The 21,656-nt window shown below is 40.0% G+C and overlaps 1 protein-coding gene across 2 annotated transcripts in view; it reads right to left on the bottom strand.

The window, feature by feature from the left end:
- LOC143280056 (sperm flagellar protein 2-like) overlaps positions 1-17,796 on the bottom strand; it is a 79,374-nt gene extending 61,578 nt beyond the window's left edge. For both annotated transcript variants that reach the window (XM_076584545.1, XM_076584546.1), the window contains exons 1-12: positions 17,657-17,796; positions 16,600-16,702; positions 15,295-15,547; positions 12,193-12,410; positions 10,972-11,062; positions 9,466-9,533; positions 8,677-8,878; positions 7,993-8,181; positions 6,214-6,401; positions 5,579-5,744; positions 4,296-4,412; positions 2,016-2,118 (exon numbers count right to left, since the gene is read on the bottom strand). In XM_076584545.1, the coding sequence (XP_076440660.1) occupies positions 2,016-2,118; positions 4,296-4,412; positions 5,579-5,744; positions 6,214-6,401; positions 7,993-8,181; positions 8,677-8,878; positions 9,466-9,533; positions 10,972-11,062; positions 12,193-12,410; positions 15,295-15,547; positions 16,600-16,702; positions 17,657-17,714 (1,756 nt within the window). In that variant the 5' untranslated portion in view covers positions 17,715-17,796. The remainder of the gene's footprint in view (positions 1-2,015; positions 2,119-4,295; positions 4,413-5,578; positions 5,745-6,213; positions 6,402-7,992; positions 8,182-8,676; positions 8,879-9,465; positions 9,534-10,971; positions 11,063-12,192; positions 12,411-15,294; positions 15,548-16,599; positions 16,703-17,656) is intronic.
- Positions 17,797-21,656: the final 3,860 nt, after the last annotated feature.

Below are 21,656 nucleotides of genomic sequence, written 5' to 3'. Positions count from 1 at the left end.
CATACTCATGCATATGCACACACACACACACACACACACAAGCACACACACGCACCACAATCATACCACACACAAACACAATGACAATAATAGCAGTAATTGTTGTCTCGTTCGTCATTAATCCCCCGTCTCCTCGACAAAGGTGGCAGTACGTCGCTGATCCTCTCAGTCATCAGTAGAGCTTCCGGGCTGCTGGGATTGGGTCAGGCCAGGTATAGCAGTAATGATAATGATAAGGAATTCATTTACAATCTAGCCAAGGAAGAATCTGTTAGGCAGTGGACTTCTAGTGTTGTACACTTAGTGTTCAGGGTTCGAGGCCCTGTTTTGGCAAAGTGCTGTGTCCTTGGTAAAGGCACTTTACTGCGATTTTCCTGACTCTACCCAGGTATGAATGGGTACCTGACTTCGCTTGGACAAGGTGAAAACGGCGGAAGGAGATGACTGGGCCCCATGCACCTTCCTATGCTGAGCCCTAGACAATGTGAATATGTATTCACTTCCTCTATGACCGTAAAAGGCTATGTGATGTTTAACTTTTTTCTGAACTTTTTGCAAAGGACTATGACTCTCAAAAAACAAACTAGGAGGCACTACTGTACTGGCTCTTTAAGTACTGCAGCCTTGGGTTGATCTTTGGGGGACCATCCCAACAACGACTGTCCTGAAGCTCTCTCAATGATAATGATAATCATCATCATCATAATGATAATAATGTTTCAGAGCTGTCTCATATTCCTCTTGGTGTTTTCAAATATATAAAACCTTCACTCATGACAAGAACAGATGCAGAAGTTCAATGTGTAACTTTATCAGGCCTTCACTCATGACAAGAACAGATGCAGAAGTTCAATGTGTAACTTTATCAGGCCTTCACTCATGACAAGAACAGATGCAGAAGTTCAATGTGTAACTTTATCAGGCCTTCACTCATGACAAGAACAGATGCAGAAGTTCAATGTGTAACTTTATCAGGCCTTCACTCATGACAAGAACAGATGCAGAAGTTCAATGTGTAACTTTATCAGGCCTTCACTCATGACAAGAACAGATGCAGAAGTTACATGTGTACCTTTATCAGGGCTTCACTCATGTGACAAGAACAGATGCAGAAGTTCAATGTGTAACTTTACAAGGCCTTCACACAAGTGACAAGAACAGATGCAGAAGTTCAATGTGTACCTTTATCAGGGCTTCACACACGTGACAAGAACAGATGCAGAAGTATAATGCATACCTTTACAAGGCCTTCACACAAGTGACAAGAACAGGCACAGAAGTAAATATGTACCTTTACCAGGCTTTCACAAGAACGACACAAGAACAAATGCAGAAGTATATGTGTACCTTTACCAGGCTTTCACACATACAGCAAGAACAGACACAGAAGTATCTGTCTACCTCCAGCAGGCATTCACACACATGACAAGAACAGATGTATAGAAGTACATGTGTACCTTTATCAGGCCTTCACAAGCATGACAAAAGACCAGATGCAGTAGTACATGTGTACATTTACCAGGCCTTCACACATGTGACAAGAACAATGGCAGAAGTACATGTGTACCTTTACCAGGCCTTCACAAGCATGACAAAAGGATGCAGAATTACATGTGTACCTTTACCAGGCCTTCACACTCATGACAAGAACAGATGCAGAAGTACATGTGTACCTTTACCAGGCCTTCACAAGCATGATAAAAGAACAGATGCAGTAGTACATGTGTACCTTTACCAGGCCTTCACACTCATGACAAAAGAATAGATGTCAGAAGTACATGTGTACCTTTACTAGGCCTTCACATGCATGACAAAAGAACAGATATCAGAAGTACATGTGTACCTTTACCAGGCCTTCACACTCATGACAAAAGAATAGATGTCAGAAGTACATGTGTACCTTTACTAGGCCTTCACATGCATGACAAAAGAACAGATATCAGAAGTACATGTGTACCTTGACCAGGCCTTCACAAGCATGACAAAAGAACAGATATCAGTACATGTGTACCCACCTTCGGCCAGCTTCTTGATGACGGTGGTCTTGCCACTGAACAGCTTACCCACCACACAGGCACGGATGGGGAAGGGAGGATACTGAGGGGGAGGGGGTGGAGGCTGAAACATGTCACATGTACACATTCATTGTGTTGTGTTGTGTTGCGTTGCGTTGTGTTGCGATGTGTTGTGTTGTACTGTATTACATTGCATTGCCTTGTCTTGTGTTATGTTTTATGGTGTGTTGTTTTCTCATATCATGTCATGTCATGTCTTGTTGATTTTTTGTCACAACAGATTTCTGTGTGTGAATTTTCAGCTGTTCTCACTGAAGAAGAATTATCAACAAAAAAACCTAAATAAAAAATATATAATTAAAGAGATAGATAGATAAACAAACAAACAAACAAACAAACAAATAAACAAATAAATATATGAATAAACAGACAGATAAACAAATAAACAAACAAACAAACAAACAAATGAACAAATGAATACATGGCAAAATAAGAATGGCAAAGACTGTTGGAACATCACACACCTGCTATTTATTTCCACGGATGAATCACCATTAGAAATCAGTCAATTAGTCCACTGATCACATGAAATCAAATCAAAAGACTGTACTGTGAATGGACGGACAATACTGCAGAGGCAGTGCATGATTCGGCTGAGTAAAAAGAAAAGAAAAATAAATATGATAAATAATCCATAAACAAAATACACAAATAAACGAAAAGACGAGACTTCTGGAACACATCGTACACATTGTTCACGTCCAGTGACGCATTACTGTTAACCCCTTAGGTGCTGCTGAAGTGTACGCCCATCAATGAAGAGCTGTCATCTCACTGAGATGTTTATGATAGTCGGTCGTGTCCGACTATGACCATCAGAACAGCAGAGGAGGCAAGTGTTGTCCCGATTATCTGGGCCAGAACTTGATGACAGTGGAGAAAGTCTTGCCCCAGTTACATTCCCACTCTCTTGGCCAAGAGGGTTTTAGGGCAGTCGGTGTTGGGATGGATGGTTCCCAAAGGCCAACTAGCCCCCAAGGCTGCAGCACTAATAGCCAGTGCAATTTTGCCTCCTGGTCTGAGAGTCATAGTCCTTCACAAAAGACAAAGCTGTAAATGATTTCCCATTGCAATGGAGAAACCATTGATGATACAGCTGTCACTTTGCTTTTGAGGTAAGACAGAGCTTACAGGCCAGGATGTTGGTCACCATTCTTTATTTGGTACTTGGGACTGCATTTCTTTTCGTTCAGCAAAAAGTAGCAAGTAACCAGCCACCGTGGCGAAGTGGTTAGCGTCGTGGTCTGACGGCTGGGAGGACGCCGGTTCGAATCCCAGTGGAGGTGGGTTTTTCAGCCCGTGGCCGACTCCTACCCAGAGTTGAGTGTGCTGTGGGCTTAAATGGGGAGACTGGGACCACACAGTTGAGTGTCATTCACTTCAAGGATGCATCTTTGGGTGTGTTGCTCTAATTACCTGACCAACACTGCAAGTGTCTGTATCTCTCGGGCCTGGTTAACGCCGAGATATCATTATAACAGGAAACGTAGAGTACAGCCTTGTCACGCAGTCCCAAACCAAAATGGACCTCCATAGCAACATCATCATCATCGTCATCCCCCTCCTCCATCATCATCAATATAAACAAAACAGTCTCAAAGTCTGTGGCCTTTCATGCCCTGCTCTCATGGTGACCTCAGTTTTGATACCCCTCCACTTCTGTGCTTGGGGTGAGTCCTGTCAATGTCTTCAGTGTCAGCAGATTCATGGGGGGGCTGTTGTTTGAGGGATGTGGTGGCGGTCTCCAATCTGGGAGGGATGCTCACTCAGTCTGGCTCCGCAACTAAGCCATTATTGTTGCTAGTAGGGGGCTTAGTAGGTGGTGTCCTAAAGTACATTAAATCAGAACAGGCACCACTGAACACCACCGAAGTGACTCAGCAGCAGTGCAGGGTCTCCTCTGGCGTGTGGCCTCCTGGAGACCTAACATCGATGATTCCCTGCGGACTGCCGACGCTGGAACTGTGACGGACAGACCCGGTTGTGGCCGTGTATAGGGGAATCTGAATGAGCAGCGTGGGAGTAATGCCACTAAAACGGTGCAAATGATGGGGCAGCACAAAAAAAAAAAAAAAAAAAAAAAAGCAAGTACATACACACAAAAAAAGTAGTGACTGCGCTTCAAACTCATGCCTCACTGATGTCATTTCACTAAAGGTCCAGCAACCAAGGGGTTAAAACTAACTAACTAACTAACTAACGACAGTCAAAGGACTGTACTGTGGGCGGATGGACGAGGTTGTAGAGGCGGTGGATGATGTGGCCGACCACAGGGTTGCTGCGAGGGGGGCCAGTGACGTCGGATGCCTCTGGCACCTGCCATTCCCCAGTCATCGCCTGGACACAGGAGCACAAAGTCGTTTTCATCATCATCAGTCTTCAACTTACTTGGTGCCAGAAATTGAAATTTTAAAAAATGAAAAAAAAAGAAAAAAAAAAGAAGATACCTAAGGGAAATCACTGGGTTTATTTCTCAGTACCTACTTATTTACCTGTGCAAGCAGCAATGGTTTGAATTAGGTGCCTTTATCTTGCTTGCAAAAAAAAAAAGCAAAAAAAAAGTGCTTGACTGATTGAAGCTTGCGTAACACAAATAAAACATCATTGATTAGTTACTTCTTGAAGCTTGACTGGGTTAAAAATAGAACATCACTGATCAGTTTACTGACAGAAGGCTGACTGGGCTAAAAAATACAACCACCTAAATAACTGGTTAACTGGTAAAAGCTTGGCTGGGTTTCTATTTCATTTTTAGTTTCAGCTTCAAAGGGGGTATCAAAGTGTGCATACTTATCCATATATACACTACACCACATCTACTTTAAAAAAAAATCTTACTGATCAATATACTGAGTAAAGCTCAGCTGAGCTACAAGTAAATTCATTATTTTAACTGGTTTACTACCAGAAGCTCACTGCCACTAAAAATAACCTCATCAACTGGTTTACTGATTGGAGCTTATGTGGGCTAAAAAAAACAACCAAACCTGTCAACTGGTTTACTGACTGAGGCTCATCTGGGCTAAAACAAATAACCACATCAATTGGTTTACTGACTGAAGCTCATCTGGCCTAAAACAAATAACCACATCAATTGGTTTACTGACTGAAGCTCACCTGTGCTAAAACAAATAACCACATCAATTGGTTTACTGGCTGAAGCTCATCTGTGCTAAAACAAATAACCACATGAACTGCTTTACTGACTGAAGCTCATCTGTGCTAAAACAAATAACCACATCAATTGGTTTTACTGACTGAAGCTCATCTATGCTAAAACAAATAACCACATCAATTGGTTTACGGACTGAAGCTCATCTGGGCTAAAAAAAAATCTATTAAAAAAAACAACCAAACCCATGCCAACTGGTTTACTGACTGAAGCTCACCTGGGCTCAAACAAACAAACACAACAACTGGTTCACCGACTGAAGCTCAACTGGGCTCAACAAAATAACTTTGCATTATGGCTCAGACTTCCTCCATCACCGACCGCTCCATACCTTGTATTCCTTGAAGTCCACTTCGTCTAGCAACCCCTGGCGTTGTTCTTCTTCTTCGCTCTGATCGATGATCTGTTCCATGGACTCCTGCTGTTCAGTTTCATACAGGGGGCAGCCACTGACAAACAGCTCTGTCCAGTCCTGGATCAGCTTGTTGGGCAGGTGCCTGTAGTGTGGGGGGGGGGGGGGAGGGGAGGGGGAGGGGAGGGGGCGGGCGGTGAGGGGAAGGGAAAGAAAGCAAAGGGAGCGAATGACTTGTTTGTGGTTCTCAAAGGCATGACTCTGCTGCGTCATGTTGGTGTTGTCTACAAACCCCACAGTCATGCGATGTCACACACACACACACACACACACACATATGCCACGTACACACACACACACACCACATACACACACCACACCCATCCACACACACGCAAACACATCCAGCCACCCTCACCTATCCTCAACACACACACACACAAACACAAACACACCCATCAACCAACCTACCCTTCCCACCCACAACACACAAACACACACACACACACACAAACACACCCTCCTACCCACCCACCCACACACACAAACAAACACCTGCACACCCACAACCACCTACTCACACACACACACAGATACACACACAACACACTCACTTCTCTGTCAGCTGCTGATACTCTGCGACTTTACAAGCAAAGTCAACGATCTGACTGATAATGTCATTGCAGGAATTGTAGTGGTGCCGGTAGCGCTCCTCGGCTCGCTGGGCCGCAATCTTGGCGTGCTGCTCTTCCTCCTGCTGGATCTGGTTCCTGTACTCCTCCTTGTTCAGCCGCGCCAGCTCCTGAGGGGGCACAGAGCAGCCGTGATAAGGTGAGGTGAGGTGAGGTGAGGTGAGGTGAGGTGAGGTAAAGATAGACATGATAGGATAACATAAGGTAATGTAAAGTAAGGGAAGGTAAGTATAAGATAGGATAGGATAGGATAGATTAAGTTAAGGTAGGATAGGACTGGATAGGGTAAGGTAAGAATGGATAGGATAGGATAAGGTAAGGTTAGGCAAGGCAAGGCAAGGCCAGGCAAGGCAAGGCAAGGCCAGGCAAGGCAAGGCAAGGCCAGGCATGGCAAGACAAGATCAGATCAGATCAGATCAAATAAAAGATCAGAGCAGATCAAATAAAATGAAATAAAAGATCAGAATCAGATAAGATAAAAGATCAGATCAGATCAAATAAAGATCAGATCAGATCAGACCAGATGATAAGATACAATTTTATTGTTGTAAATGTACAGAAATTTGTCTTTTGGCTCAAGTACATATAACATTAAATACATAAAGCACAATCATTTTTAAAACATAATCGTTCATGAAAGTATGCAACACAATAATTACATGTCACTGACGCTAAACAAGTGTACAGAGCAATCAATCAAACACAGACAGGACAGATAGGACAAGCTAAGCTAAACAAAGGCAAGGGAAAGGAAAGGTAGGAAAGGGGTTAAATCCTAGAGAGCCTGGCAAAAAATCACACATGTTTTTAACACAAATTTATCATCATAGTTATCATACAAAACATTCCACAATCAGCCAGAGGTCAATTGGAAACAAAAATGTCAAGGACATTTACCTGCCTTTTCAGCATTTTTCACTCACTTCATCTCTTTTCTGTCCAATCTGCTAGGCCTAAACATTGTCAAGAAATCTGGTGACATGTTTATGTTGTGGTAGTCCTTACTTGATTTTGGGCAGAAGATTCACTGGTTTATTTGCATCCAGAGGGCATCACAAAAAAGCGCAATCATGTGTCATGCATTTGCTTGACAACTAACAAGTTGCTATCTTTAAAAAGCACCAGACTTAAAGCATTGTGATATCAGCAGTACTTGCAATAGCACATATTCAAGCTCGCTTCTAACTGAATCTGTCAAATCTAAAATCATCTGTCAAGTGAAACAGAATTTTTTTTCAGAGCTTAATCATTATTATACACTTCTAATGGGTACCTTCTGTCATGAGATATTCTTTCTAATCAATAGCAGTACTGAAAAAAAAGCACAGTTTTTCTTTCACAAAGTCTGTTGCATAGGAAGTACAGTCTTGTGAAATCGCTGGACTAAATTTCAGCCCGTTTAGAATGCATTTAGACTCGGACACAAGTCACTTGCCATAAATTCCTACTTTTGATGGACTGTCTTGGACAACATGTTTAGCCTGGGCATTTTCATTACTGCCTTCCCTAAGAATTGGACACCTGGTGACAGGCAATATCCACACTGAAGCGATCTATGAGCTAAGTATTGGAAAACTGGAACTGCACAGCTTGATGGTGAGTTGCTACAAAAAACATAGCATTCTCGATCAACGCTGATAATGGCTAAGTTGCTACACAAAACTTAGAATTCACTACAGCACTGGAAAAAAAACAACTGACTGCTTCTCTGCTGAGAGCGTCTTCATAGTCGCGCAGTCGTCGCTCCTGGTACAGCTGCTCCCGCATGATGCGGTTGTTGCGGATGATCTCTTTCTCGTGTCGGGTCTGCAGCAGCTGCACAGAGATGCGGCGTTCCTGCTGCGACTGACGCATCAGGCGGCTCACCATCATCTCTTCCCGACGAGCCTCCTGAGGAAAAAAAGTTTGAGAGAAAGTTATACACACACACACACACACACACACACACACACACACATACACACACACATAGAGAGATAGATGGAGAGGTAGATAGATAGATATAGATAGATAGATAGATAGACAGATTTATGTTGCTAACTCTTTTTTAAGTCTCGGGAGTATATCCAAAAAGGGTGTGCTTCATTTCTATAGATAATTGTATTGAGAAATTATTATATTCCCTGTGTGGTCAATGAAGTAATTTTTCCGAGCAAGTTGTAAAATTTCTGGATTTTCTTATGAATTTTCAGAGTTTTGAATGCAACACTTGGACCAAAAAAATTCTGTGTTACTTTCTGTATCTCTTTAATTAAGTCAAGGGGTATTTCTAAATCATCATCAATCATCGCCATGATCATCATTCCTGTCGCTACTGCTGTCCCTCTTTTGTTGACACCCTCCGTGCCCTGCTTCCAGGCTGCAGCACTGGAATTGTATACTGACCTCCTGTGCTTCATGGGTTGCCATCTGCTCTCCCAGAACTTTCCGTCTGCGCTTTTCTCGTATCTCTCGAGCAGAGGCATCATCGTTGAGACGTTTGCGGATCTTGCCGATGTACTCATCATTGGAGGACACTTTGATGAAGTTGAGGGTGTCAGCTCTGTCCTCCTCTCTCTTCAGGATGTAGGCAACATCAAGCTGATCACTGCAGCAGGAAGGAAGGGATAGAAAGTCTTTTTTTTTTCATTTCGCTGTGGGATTTTTTTCTTTATATATTCAGGAATTCTTTACATGTGGAAGAATCTAGCTAACAGTTCTTCTGTGCAGCTCTTCACCAAGTTAAGAAAGAAGACGAAGAAGAATTTATTTGTTTTCGTCATTTACTTTTTCCTCTTGATATTTAGACCCTTGGTCTCATCTATGATAATTTCACTTTCACTGACTTTTTTTTTCATCTTAACAGACTTTTATTGGTGAAATTTGTCAAAGCTTAGAAACTTTTGCTTCCACTTTTTACTGGTAATAAACATGATCAAAAATAAGAACACACCCAAACTTCAAAAATAAGAACACACACATTAACACACCCACACAGACACAGGTACACTTATACATGCTCACACACACACACACACACACACACACACACACACACACACACTTATATGTGTGTGTGTGTGTGTGTGTGTGTGTGTGTGTGTCTGTGTGTCTGTGTCTGTGTGTGTATGTACATGCATAAAAGCAACTGAAAACTATTCAGGCATTCAACATACATGGGAAAATATAGATTACCTTGATTCATCAGCAGGATTGATCATATTCAACTTGTTTTCGAAGTCAGTGATAGCTTTCATTGTACTCTGAAAAGAGGAAATAAAAAAAAGACATGTTCACAAACATGCCTTATAACATCCACAAGAGCATAATAAACAGTTGTTGTTTTTTTAAATGAAGACAGGTAGGAATCTGACACAGTGTTAATGAAATCTGTCAAGCATTTTTTTTTCTCTTTCTAGAATACATTTTCAAAATCTGGACGCAAGTGAATGAATAAATAATTTCTGCCATTAGATGAATTCAAATGTACATGTAGGCTTTACAAAATAAAACAAAAGCACTGTATTGGTATTGGATTCTTATTTTGCCATGCATACTCAGGGACTCACATGTCAATCAAATACTTATAAATGGGAAAACACATTGTAATGCAAGTGTGGGTGTGAAATGCATTTTCTTTCTGAAAGATTGGAGGGAAGTCAGGGGAAAGTAGAGAGAGGGGAGGCAGGTTGTTGTAAGTTTTGTTGGCTATATCCAGTGGCATCACAGATTCTTACTGTCAGCATGAGAGGTTTCATTGATCCTTGCCTTGACTGGCTGTATTGTTGAGTGTTTAAACTGTGTAGGCATCGCATCTTTGAGAGTGTGAGTCATCAAGTCATTCAGTGAGAGTCAGTAGGTCTGTTTGTGGGTTCCATTCACTTAGCTTGACACTGACACTATGGCTTATAGTCTAGGTGACTACACAGGGCCAGTATCAGTATCAGTAGCTCAAGGAGGCATCACTGTGTTCGGTCAAATCCATATATGGTACACCACATCTGCCAAGCAGATGCTTGACCAGCAGCATAACCCATTACACTTAGGCCTTGAAAGAAAAATTTTATTAATAAAGAAATAAAGAAATAAAGAAATAAAATAAAGAAAATAATTGATAAATGCATAAAAATACTACTACTACTACTAATAATAATATTTATGAGGCGCAAAATCTTCATGAAGTCAACTCTAAGCACGCACACACACAAAAACAAACAAACAAACAAACAAAACAGGGCCATATCAGGACAACCCCCAACTAAATAAAAACGTCAACAGCTTGACACTGACATTTCTGTTTATAGTCTAGCTGACTACACAGCGCCATATCAGGCCTGCCCTACTAAATAAAAATTTCAATCACATTCAACACAAAACTCTTGTTACATCTGGAAAACAATAATAACAACAACCAACCAAAAAATCACCAACCTGCAAAGTAACACAGTTCATGTCATATTATCTTAAACAATAGGCTCCTTACAGCTGTGATGCAAATTCAGATCTGTTCAGTATATCAATTTTATATCACTTTGACATAAGACACAACTTCATTGTCTCAAAACTCACAGAATTTAGCCTTTTGGCATCACTTCATGCATGCACTCATTCAGTGCCAACTGTACAATCAAGATGTTCCAGACAGTTATTTGAAATACACTTGCAAAATGGTGAACAAGCTGCTTCTTAAAACAGATTTACCTCTGCCTCTTTTTTCATTCTCAGCGTTCTCAACTCTTCCAAAGTTTTGCCTGGTCTTGCCGGTGCCTTGGGTATGTTCACCTTCGCTGCCCTTGAATCACAAAAAAAGTTTTATAAAAAGAGATTACATTTAACCCTCTGGTCCATGTTCAAGTACATTTGTTTAATGGAAGAAAGAAAAGCATGTTCCTTATTTCAAGAACAAAAAAAGAAAAGAGAAAGAACAATAGAGAGAACAATAAAAGAAAATGAAAAACAACAACAACCACAAAACAGGAAATAGAAAAAAAAAAAGGAAAGAGAAAGGGAAAGATATTCATTTTTAAAAACACTAACAAACACACAAATATTTAAGACCAGTTAATTGAAAAAAAAAAAACATACTAGATTCACACACACACACACACACACACACACACACACACACACACACACACTCTAGAATAATGTTTGGCACATCTTTGATACAAGATATTTTTTTCCTCTCTCTCTCTCTCTCTCTCTCTCTCTCTCTCTGTGTCTCTCTCTGTAAAAAAAAAAAAAAAAAAAGCACACCAGTGCTTATCTATTATCCTCGAAATAAAGAATTTGTCTTGTCTTGTCTTTTGTCTTGTCTTGTCTCTCTCTCTCTCTCTCTCTCTCTCTCTCTCTCTCTCTCTCTCTCTCACGACTTCAGGACATTCTTAGCTACCAGATAAACAGAATCTCCTGACTTTGAGACATTTGTTGCTACCAGTTGAATAAACGTAATCTCCTGATTTCAGGATCTTCGTAGCAACAAGTTAAACAGTTTCTTCTGACTTCAGGACATTCTCAGCAACCAGTTTAACGTTATCTCATGACTTCAGGGCATTCTTAGCGCCCAGTTAAACAGTATCTCATGACCAGAACATTCTTAGCGACCAGTTAAACAATATCTCATGACTTCAGGACATTCTTAGCGACCCGTTAAACAGTATCTCATGATTTCAGGACATTCTTAGTGACCAGTTAAACAATATCTCATGACTTCAGGACATTCTCAGTGACCAGTTAAACAATATCTTGTGACTTCAGGACATTCTAGCGACCAGTTAAACAATATCTCCTGACTTCAGGACATTCTCAGCAACCAGTTAAACAATATCTCCTGTCTTCAGGACATTCTCAGCAACCAGATAAACACTTTCTCCTGACTTCAAGACATTCTTGTCAACCAATCAAACGAACACAAATGCTCACCTCAGTTTGGCCACCATCTCACTCTGCTGATCATGCAACATCCGGCGTCTCTCCAGCAACGTCTGACGATGGTTCTGTTGCTGGTTCAGTCGCGCTTCCGTCTCCATAAGCCTTTCCCGGAACGCTGTTTGCTCCATCTTGATCTGGTGCTCATGGAAACGGGATGCCACTTGCTCCAGGTTCAGATCCGTCTGACGGGGTGTAATGTGCTTGAGCCTCTGGAATAATGATGTTCAGACAGAGATGTCACCAGCAGGTGCACAGAGTCAACGAGATCTGATCACTAAAGAGTGCCAAGAGCTAACAAAACATGCCTGAAATTTATGTAAACAAATTGTGCAGAGAGGTGAGATTACAGGATTCAATAAACAGAAAGTGTAACAAACGGAAAAGATTTCATTTTGGATTAACAGATAATTTTGTTTTTTAATCACAGAAAAATGTTTTGCAAAAACAGAATTATCATTATGATCACATATTTGACAGAAAGCGTGAATGCTCAACAATACCGTTTTTGACATGGACTGGGCCAAGAACACCACCACAATTGATATGACAATCATTGAAATAATCAAAAAACACACACACAAACATGTATATAATTAAAACACACAGACACACAAACATGTACACACACACACACACACACACACACACACACACACACACACAAATATCTGCATGCACACACACACCACACACTTGCGTGCGTGCGCAGACACACAGACACACACACACACACATTTTCACTCCTTAACTTGAGCTAGCTGTAAAAGAGTCCGAGATGAAAGTATGAAGCTAATACTCTGTAAGAATTACTGCAACAGACTGAGCAAGCCATTAAGTTTCTATTTTTCATGTACCTAACAAAGTCAAGAAACTGCTTCCTGTATCTTCTAATTCTAATAACATACCCCAGTAATTATGAAATTAGAGGTTAGCAACAACATAACCACATTACCAAAACTAAGTTTAACCACTCCTGTGCTGGGTACATTTAAGTTCCACAATAAAGAATCTAACAAATTCCTTGTCAACCCCAAAACTTCTTAAAACAAAAATAGATGACAAATTGTTTACAAAAAGAAAAAAAGAGGCCGACAAAAAAACATGAAACAAATAAATAGCTAAAACACAGAAAAGAGACATTATGTCAAGCTTCTCCCCGTTCAGCAACCACAATAAACATTTCATACCTGTATGGCATTCTACACAATGCCATCTTGAAGATGATATTGGTGGGTTTGTTTTTTGGTTGTTGTTTTTTTTTATAAATTGAAACATAAGCAAATGATGCTCTGAAAACCCAAGAAAGTCTTCTTTTTTTTTTTCTTTTCTTTTTTTGTTGTTTTGAATTCTTGTAAAAATAGAATGAAATCTGACAGGTCTAATAACCAGGCAGTTTTGAGTACTGGACTTTCTGAGTGTCCTGGGTTCTGTTCCAGTACCAGGACCTTTTGAGGGTTAAGCATGGAGATTTTTCTGATCTCCCAGGTCAACAACGTACATGCAGACCTGATGGTGCCTTTATTCCCTCCGTGTGTATATACATGCAGAAAATGAAATATGCAGGTCAAAGACCAAGTGTTCAGTTGGTTATGGAAACACAAACATACCCAGCATGCATATCTCCAAAGTATGGGAGTATGGCAGGGTTAAAAATGGTCATACATGTAAAAGCTTGCTCATGGAATGAATGTGGGAGCTGTAGCCTATGAACGTGTAAAGGAAGACAAAAAAAATACAACATTAACAATGGAATAAATACAGTTTTGTGCATTGCTTTGAAGGGAAAAATAAACTCTAACGTTTGGTGCTGGAAAAGGTACGCAAAATCAGATTGACAGACAGGCAGACAGAGACCACACTCATGGGAAGCCACAGCATACAAGCTCAGGCAAACATGCTGGCTAACAAAATACAGGGCATCACTCATTCACTGACTGGTAAAAAATTGGGCATAGAAATCTGAACTGAATGTTATCTAAAGTCTCTCGGATCTTCAAAAGTATCATTTAAAGCCAAATGTGTACAACAGTCAGGGGGGGAAGGCAACAAACTGTACAGGTCTCTTCTTTTTGAAAGCGCAAGCTGTATTCATAAATTACAGATTTGGCAACATAAACGACTGTGCTCATGCATGAAGCTTGTGAACAATTTCCTCTTGTGACTATTGAATGAAAGATATGACTGACAAATAGCAAAATAAAAAGAATAAAAAACAAAAGCTTTACTATTCACTTAATATTTTATACCAAATAAACAAACATGTGAGCAGGCAAAACAAACATGTCTTGATTCTGTTACATAACCATCGCAATTTTATCCTACAAACATAATATGACCAATACATTTTTAACATAAGTGTATCGGACTACCACATAAAAAGAAAAAGAAAAACAATAGTGCATGACTGTTCTACAACTGATATGATGATAGCTGAACAGTGACACTGAATCATATATATACATGCAGCTCAAAAGCAAGGATTACCTCCTCCTCAGTTTGCTGAACACAGCATTCAAGAAGAAAACATATGACAGTTCAAACAGAAGAGGAAAACTGGTTTTTTTTAATTGTATGGTTTGATTAGCAATACAAAAGACACTGGGATCACTTTATGCACAGCTCACTTGCAATTGCACCAGACACTCAAAATTGTACTGATCTGTAAAAAGCCTGAAAAACCCCAATGAAAAAAAAAAGCACAACACAGACTCTCACGTTTTGCCATTGGGCTTTTGACTATGCTAATACATTTAGTTAATGAATATAGCACACGCAAACACACTTCAATACCAATTGTTGTTTTGCTTTTCCAGCAACGATCCCTTATTCTAAAAAAAAAAAAAAAAGAAGAACATTAAAAAAAAAACACCAGAATTTAGCTGCTGTGTGTTCTTCCACACTTGTATACAAGAAAAAAAAGTTTGGAAATAATGTCAGTAAAAAATAAACCTCAGTATTTATAACTCATTACTCCACACATTTTGTTAAAAAAGGAATCACCATCCTTTTAAAGATTGCATCAGTATGAAAATACGGACATACCATATACAAACATCCCTTTCCCAAGGGTCGACACGGGTGACACCTCTTTACCTCCTTATAGATTCCACTCTCAATGGCGTTCAGTTTGGCAGGGGCAGCTGGGCGCTGGGTTTCCATGGCAACGCCAGTCAGGTTGGCCTTCTTCTTGTTGGTGAGAGCGATGTACATTTGGTACAGCAGGCGAGTGGCCATGCCATGTTTCTCTGTCATCACATCACGGGCGACGTTGGTGTCAAAGGGAATCCCCAGCAGGTGAAGCACAGGCTCCAGGCGGGTGAAGTTGTTGAGCTTGGAGTCTGCCGTCCTGGGGAACAATTTTTTTCCTTTCTGTCAGTCTCCCTGTCTGTCTGTTTGTCTGTTTCATTGTTTGCTGACAGTTTCAATCATTGGGAAAAAATCATGCTCTATTGATAAAAAAAAATTAAAAAAAAAAAAATCAATGGCCAGGTCACACACAGACACATACACACACTTACTTTCATGCACACACACACACGCACAAACACTGAGACACACACATATCCACACACATACACACAGAAAACACACACACACATACATACATACACACATATACACACATTCACACATATATATATTTAAAGAAACAAATGCATGCACACACATTCACAGATGCTCACTGACACAGATATAAAATACAGAAGCATAAACACAAAGCTAATAGATTTTAGTGGATTCCAAGTCCTTCTTTCAGTCTTGATAAGTATGTTACTTGTCAATAAAATCAATTTGTTTTTTTACAAATACCATCATGTGATGGCACATACACATGAATATGTGTGTGTGTGTGTGTGTGTGTGTGTGTGTGTGTGTGTGTGTGTGTGTGTATGTCTGTGTCTGTGTACATGAATGTATGCATATGCATGAATGTGTGCATATGCAAGTGTGTGTGCATATGTGTGTGTGTGTGCATGTGTGTGTGCTTGTGCGCATGTGCATGAATGTGTGCATATATATGCAAACATGTATGAATGTGTGCATGCATGTGTGCATGTCTGTGTGCATGTGTCCATGTGTGCATGTGTGTGTATGTGTGTCTGTATGTGTCTGTGCATGTTTGTGTTTATGTATGTGTGTTTGTGTGGGCATGTATTCAAGCATGTTTATCCAAATGTTTCTATAATTGTGGTTGTATGTGTTTTATTTGAATGTGTATGTATGTTTGTGTATAAATGTCACATTTAGTCACAAAGTATGTATCTTTTGCATACTTACGTAAGTGTCATGTGGATAAATATATCACACATATGTCCACACATGTTCATAAATGAAATATGTACTGAAAGGCTGTGTTCTTATTTCATAAGGTTGTTTGGGATAGAAACTGATAATTACCTGCTCGTGGAAAACTGGTCAAAGTCATCCTGAAGCTGATATTTGCTCAGAACTTCACCTATCAAGTAACCTGAGGAAAATTCCTTGGCAAAGGTAGCTTGTTCTGAAAAAAAAAAAGCCTGTATACATCATCTACATCTGATTATAAATCTCTTTCATGCTTACAGATGCTTATAAACAATTTTGTTATTCACATCAGTATCTTAATATGAAACATAGAAATATTCATGAAATCATTCTGAAAACACTTCGTATATCATTTGTCAAAGAAAACATCTTTACAAGATCATCATCAATACTGTAAAATGGAAATTGTCTCTTTTATGTTTGTATCATTCTACAGCATTCATGTCATTTATAAAACTGACAGAAAAGATGTCCACCTATTGAATGGCCCTCAAGAAGTTACATATCCAAGAATAGTTATTTCATTGACATTTAACTGTGTATAAAGTTGTTTTTTGTTTTTGTTTTTTATTGAGTGGTGCTTAGTGGTAATGTGTCTGCCCAGGAAACAAGACAATCTGAATGCACTAGACCAAACCCCAAATTCGCCAGTATTTTCTCCCCCTCCACAAGACCTTAGGTGGCGTCTGATTGCTTGCCACTGAGATGATGAGACAATAAACAGGCATTGTGTATAGCATGCACTCAGCACACACACACACATACAATGTACAGGGCTCTTGAAACTTTAATTATGCATTATAGAAAGCCTGTGTGAAAGAGGGGATACAGACAGACTGACAGTGAGTGTCAGAGAAACAGAAATTATTCTGCACATGATTGTGTGTGAACACATTTAACATCTAGCATCATCAAGGCTGAGATCATGATCTGGTCATGGTACTGAATCAAGAAAATGAACTGAAAGGAAAACACACGCACACACACACACACACACACACACACACACACACACACAACGTCCGGACATAAACTCCAAATTCATCCACATAATATGATTCCTGCACGCTGCCATAATGATAGTCCCAATGTGTGATACAAGTGCACATTGCTGCGAATAAATGATTCAACTAAAAAATAAACAACACACCAACTCTCTGGGAAATGCTGAGCTCGTCGTTGAGCCATCTACACAATATGTCTGTCATTTTGAACTTATCTTGGAACAGGTTTTGATTTAAGACATATTTTTCAAAGAATCAAACACATCACAAACACTTCTTCCCTCAAAACGCTGAAAGCGGAACTGGTTGCCCATAGCAACATGTCGCCAGTCGTACAAGAACACACACAAATTCATGTTTTGTTTTATTACTCTTCCCCAGATCGATCATTATCTCACTTTAATATGATTTCAGTCACTGAATAATCTTGATTATTAGAAAGAATAAAACAGGTTGATGTTTTTCTCCCATTTTGCGACAAACACCAGACAGAAGGGAAACAACCCATGATCAACCCCCCACCCCCGTCCCATCTCTCACTCTCTCTCTCTCTCTCTAATCCCACATCAGTCTGGAATGCTTTGTTCCTTTTCAACAACTACATTAGGCAAGGACACCATAATATACTTAAAATCGTTGTCACTTATTACAAAAATAGGGTAATATATTTGCACAGTGACACTTTTTTTAGAGAGGCGAGAGGGAAGTCGAACAACCCGACAGTGATCACTTTCAGTTCAACACCAATGGCATGTTAACATTTCACGAAACGAATATCCTTGTTTCTAGCGTTGCGGGTTAATGCACCAGATCACAATTTTCAACCGGATAATGAAACATAACATGATTTTTTTTTTCTCTTCAGACTTGAACATTTCATTCTCTCACCTGCTGCACAACACACGCTTGTGAAGGGAGGCAATCACTGTCGCCCTTCCAGATAACGAAAGTTGCAGAAAATGTTTGCTTCCAATGCCTTTTTATTCATCTGGATCAGCTTTACCGTTGTGCGTGGATTGACTGTCTATGTGTTCTCAACCTGTGCCGATCTTTGTTTCGTATCGGAGGTAAATATTTGACTTTAAAAAATCTCTCAACTTCAATTTATTTGCTTTCGAGTCTGTCAATGTGCATATGGTGTATTTCATATTATCATTGTCATCATAACATCAGTCACCGTATAGGCTTCTTAGCATCCTCGCCTGAAGATATATATATATATATATATATATGTGTGTGTGTGTGTGTGTGTGTGTGTGTGTGTGTGTGTAGGTAGAGAGAGAGAGAGAGAGAGAGAGAGAGAGAGAGAGAGAGAGAGAGAGAGAGAGAGAGAGAGAACGAACGAACGAACGAACGAACGAGCGAAGTTTTTTATTGAGGTAAGTGGAATAAGCATACATGTGCTTTTTTTCATCCAGCCCTCAGGGCAAATGGAAAATGAAAATGAATCAAAACATCCACAAAGTAGCAAAGAGATGAAGAAATAAAGACATGACATTCACATTCACATTTAAACATCTACATAATAAACATGTACATCTACATAATCATGATACAAACATCATCATATCATGAAGGAAAAAGATCAAACCATGCACCCCCCCCCCCCCCCCCAAAAAAAGAGAGAGAGAGAGAGAGAGATTAGGTTGAGCAACGTCACACGCTCTCCTAGATGTGGCTGTCATCAGTACGTCAGAATGCCCGCAAATAGCCCTCCTACAAACAGTTGAAAGTGGGATTGGAGTCCAGGTTTGCATGAGAAATATGTACCTGGAAAAACCGCAAAAAGTTTCACTGATGATGGATGTACTCAGTGCCCGTACATACAGGTCAGTATTACTAAACTCAGCTTCCAGTCTTGTAGTCGGTGTGTGTGTGTGTGTGTGTGTGTGTGTGTGTGTGTGTGTGTGTGTGTGTGTGTGCGCCGTGTCTTCAGTTTCATGTGAATCAACAAAAAAACCCAAAAAAACACTGAAGTGACAGAAATGAATTTTAATTTTCGTTTTACGGTAAAACTGACGAAATTAAGTGAATTAAACTCTCTCTATTATTATTATTATTATTATTATTATTATTAGTCGGTAGTAGTAGTGTGTACAGTAGTAGTGGAAGCACTAGTAGTGCGTAGTACTGAGTAGTGTTATATATTGTTCAGTATCGTCATCATCAGATGGGAGAAATTATCAAGTAGTGTAATTGCTCGGCTGGTAGCCGGTGCCGGCAGCGCCGTGGCCTTGCTGAGTACGGCATCCGCCCGAGGGTATGTGCCAGTACGTAAAAAAAAAGAAAGAGAGAAAAAACAAAGAGTTCGTTCGTTCTTTTGCTTAACGTCTATCCACATTTATGACTGATTTTAGACGAAAATCCTTTATTTCCCCCACCGTCCACCCATGCCTTAAATTATCACTACTTTCCCTGTTCCTCTCTCATCAACTGATTAGCATTAAAAAATATTTAAAAAATAAAAATAAATAAAAATAAACGAAATAAAATAAACGTCGTAGTTACGGTCAACCAGTAGACTATGATCACAACAAAGAGCCATGAATTGGCCGGCTCCAAATTAAACTCTGAACTATTTCAAATGCATGTTGACTTATCATATAAGACATTTCTAGTGGAAGCAGATGCGGAACCAGTGCAGATTTTGTAAAGGACATAGGTAAATATGATTTTAACTGTTCACATTTAGTAGATGATATGCACGAGGGCACTAATTTCATCAGTGTCGCAAATGCAAGTCATATATGAAGCATACTTTGTTTTTATGGCATCCAGTCGTAGTCTGTATATTAGACTAGTGAGCCTCCTGCTACTGTGATATCCTTTTGTTTTAAACTTGAGGAAACATGCGATCATTTTTTTCGCGAGCTTTTGTCAGTAATTTCTCTGTCAGGATCAGACTCCTGTTTTACTTTATTGACATGGTTCCAGCAAGTTTTCTCCAGCAGAGAATAACCTTCTTGTAATGAATATGGAATACGAATTTCTATGGCATCGTAAATGTTCATTGCACCTCAGTTTTTCGCACAGCCATCCATCCTGCTCATTCAAGTTCCCACGATCCCTTTGTGAGAAGGGATCCAACAAAAATTCATTTTTGTACCACGGATCAGTGGTAAAAACATGAATTATATGACGTATTTCTGTTACGAGTTCTCCTCTTGTCTTCAAAATAAAAGATTTTAATGCTTGTAAAACAGATTTAGAATCGACACAAAATAACACTTGAAATATGGTATGGGGAGATATAGAAAGTGATTTAATCCCATTAATATAGCCATAAGTTCTGCGCTGTGAATATTGAAAAACCTCAGTTTACCGATATGATAGTACTTCTCTACGCACGGTTCAGTTTAATGACTACAAAGTCCCCCAGGCAAAGCCGGAGTGTGCACGTCACCGCGGTGTGTCAGCCGGTGCGCGCGCTGCGTGAACTCATGCAGGTTGAAGCCGTTCAGTCAGTGCCCCACGGTGTATGTGTGTGTGTGTGTGTGTGTGTGTGTGTGTGTGTGCCACGGTTGTATGCAGTACCGTTTCACCGGTGTAGTGTGTGTGTGTGACGGTGTGTGTGTGTGTGTGTGTGTGTGTGTGTGTGTGTGTGTGTGACGCACACACACACACACACACACACACACACACATTGTGCAAATTAAGAATATCCTGTCATGATTTAGCAATAGAAAAAGGCCGATATTTCAACATTCCAAAAGAAAGGAGACTATGTTTACAATGTCAAACAATAGAGGATGAATTTCATTTCTTACAGTGAGATGACTCGGCGAATTATACAAAGAAATTAGAATAGAATTCATACTGGCAAAAAATTCAAAAATACATTCCAAATATTATTAAACCCAGTCAGCTAATACTGGAAGACAAACTTGTGGGACTGGGAAATTTGTCAGTAACTGCTGTCAAAAACGCCACAGCGTGCAAGAGTGATTCAATGTCTTGTTCAATATTTATCTATTTTTGTTTTGCTTTTTTTGTGCGAGCGTGGTTTCATGTAACTTTGCATGCGTGTCTTATAAACCTTGTTCAGGTTTAAATGACATTAAAATTGATTCTGATTTTGATTCTGATCCCCCCCCCCCCCCCCCCCCCCCCCCCCCCACACACACACACACACACTGACTGCCGGGC

Source organism: Babylonia areolata, chromosome 3 (genome assembly GCF_041734735.1).
Source record: "Babylonia areolata isolate BAREFJ2019XMU chromosome 3, ASM4173473v1, whole genome shotgun sequence".
Lineage (NCBI taxonomy): Eukaryota > Metazoa > Mollusca > Gastropoda > Neogastropoda > Buccinidae > Babylonia > Babylonia areolata.
This window is presented reverse-complemented; position numbering and strand designations above follow the sequence as displayed.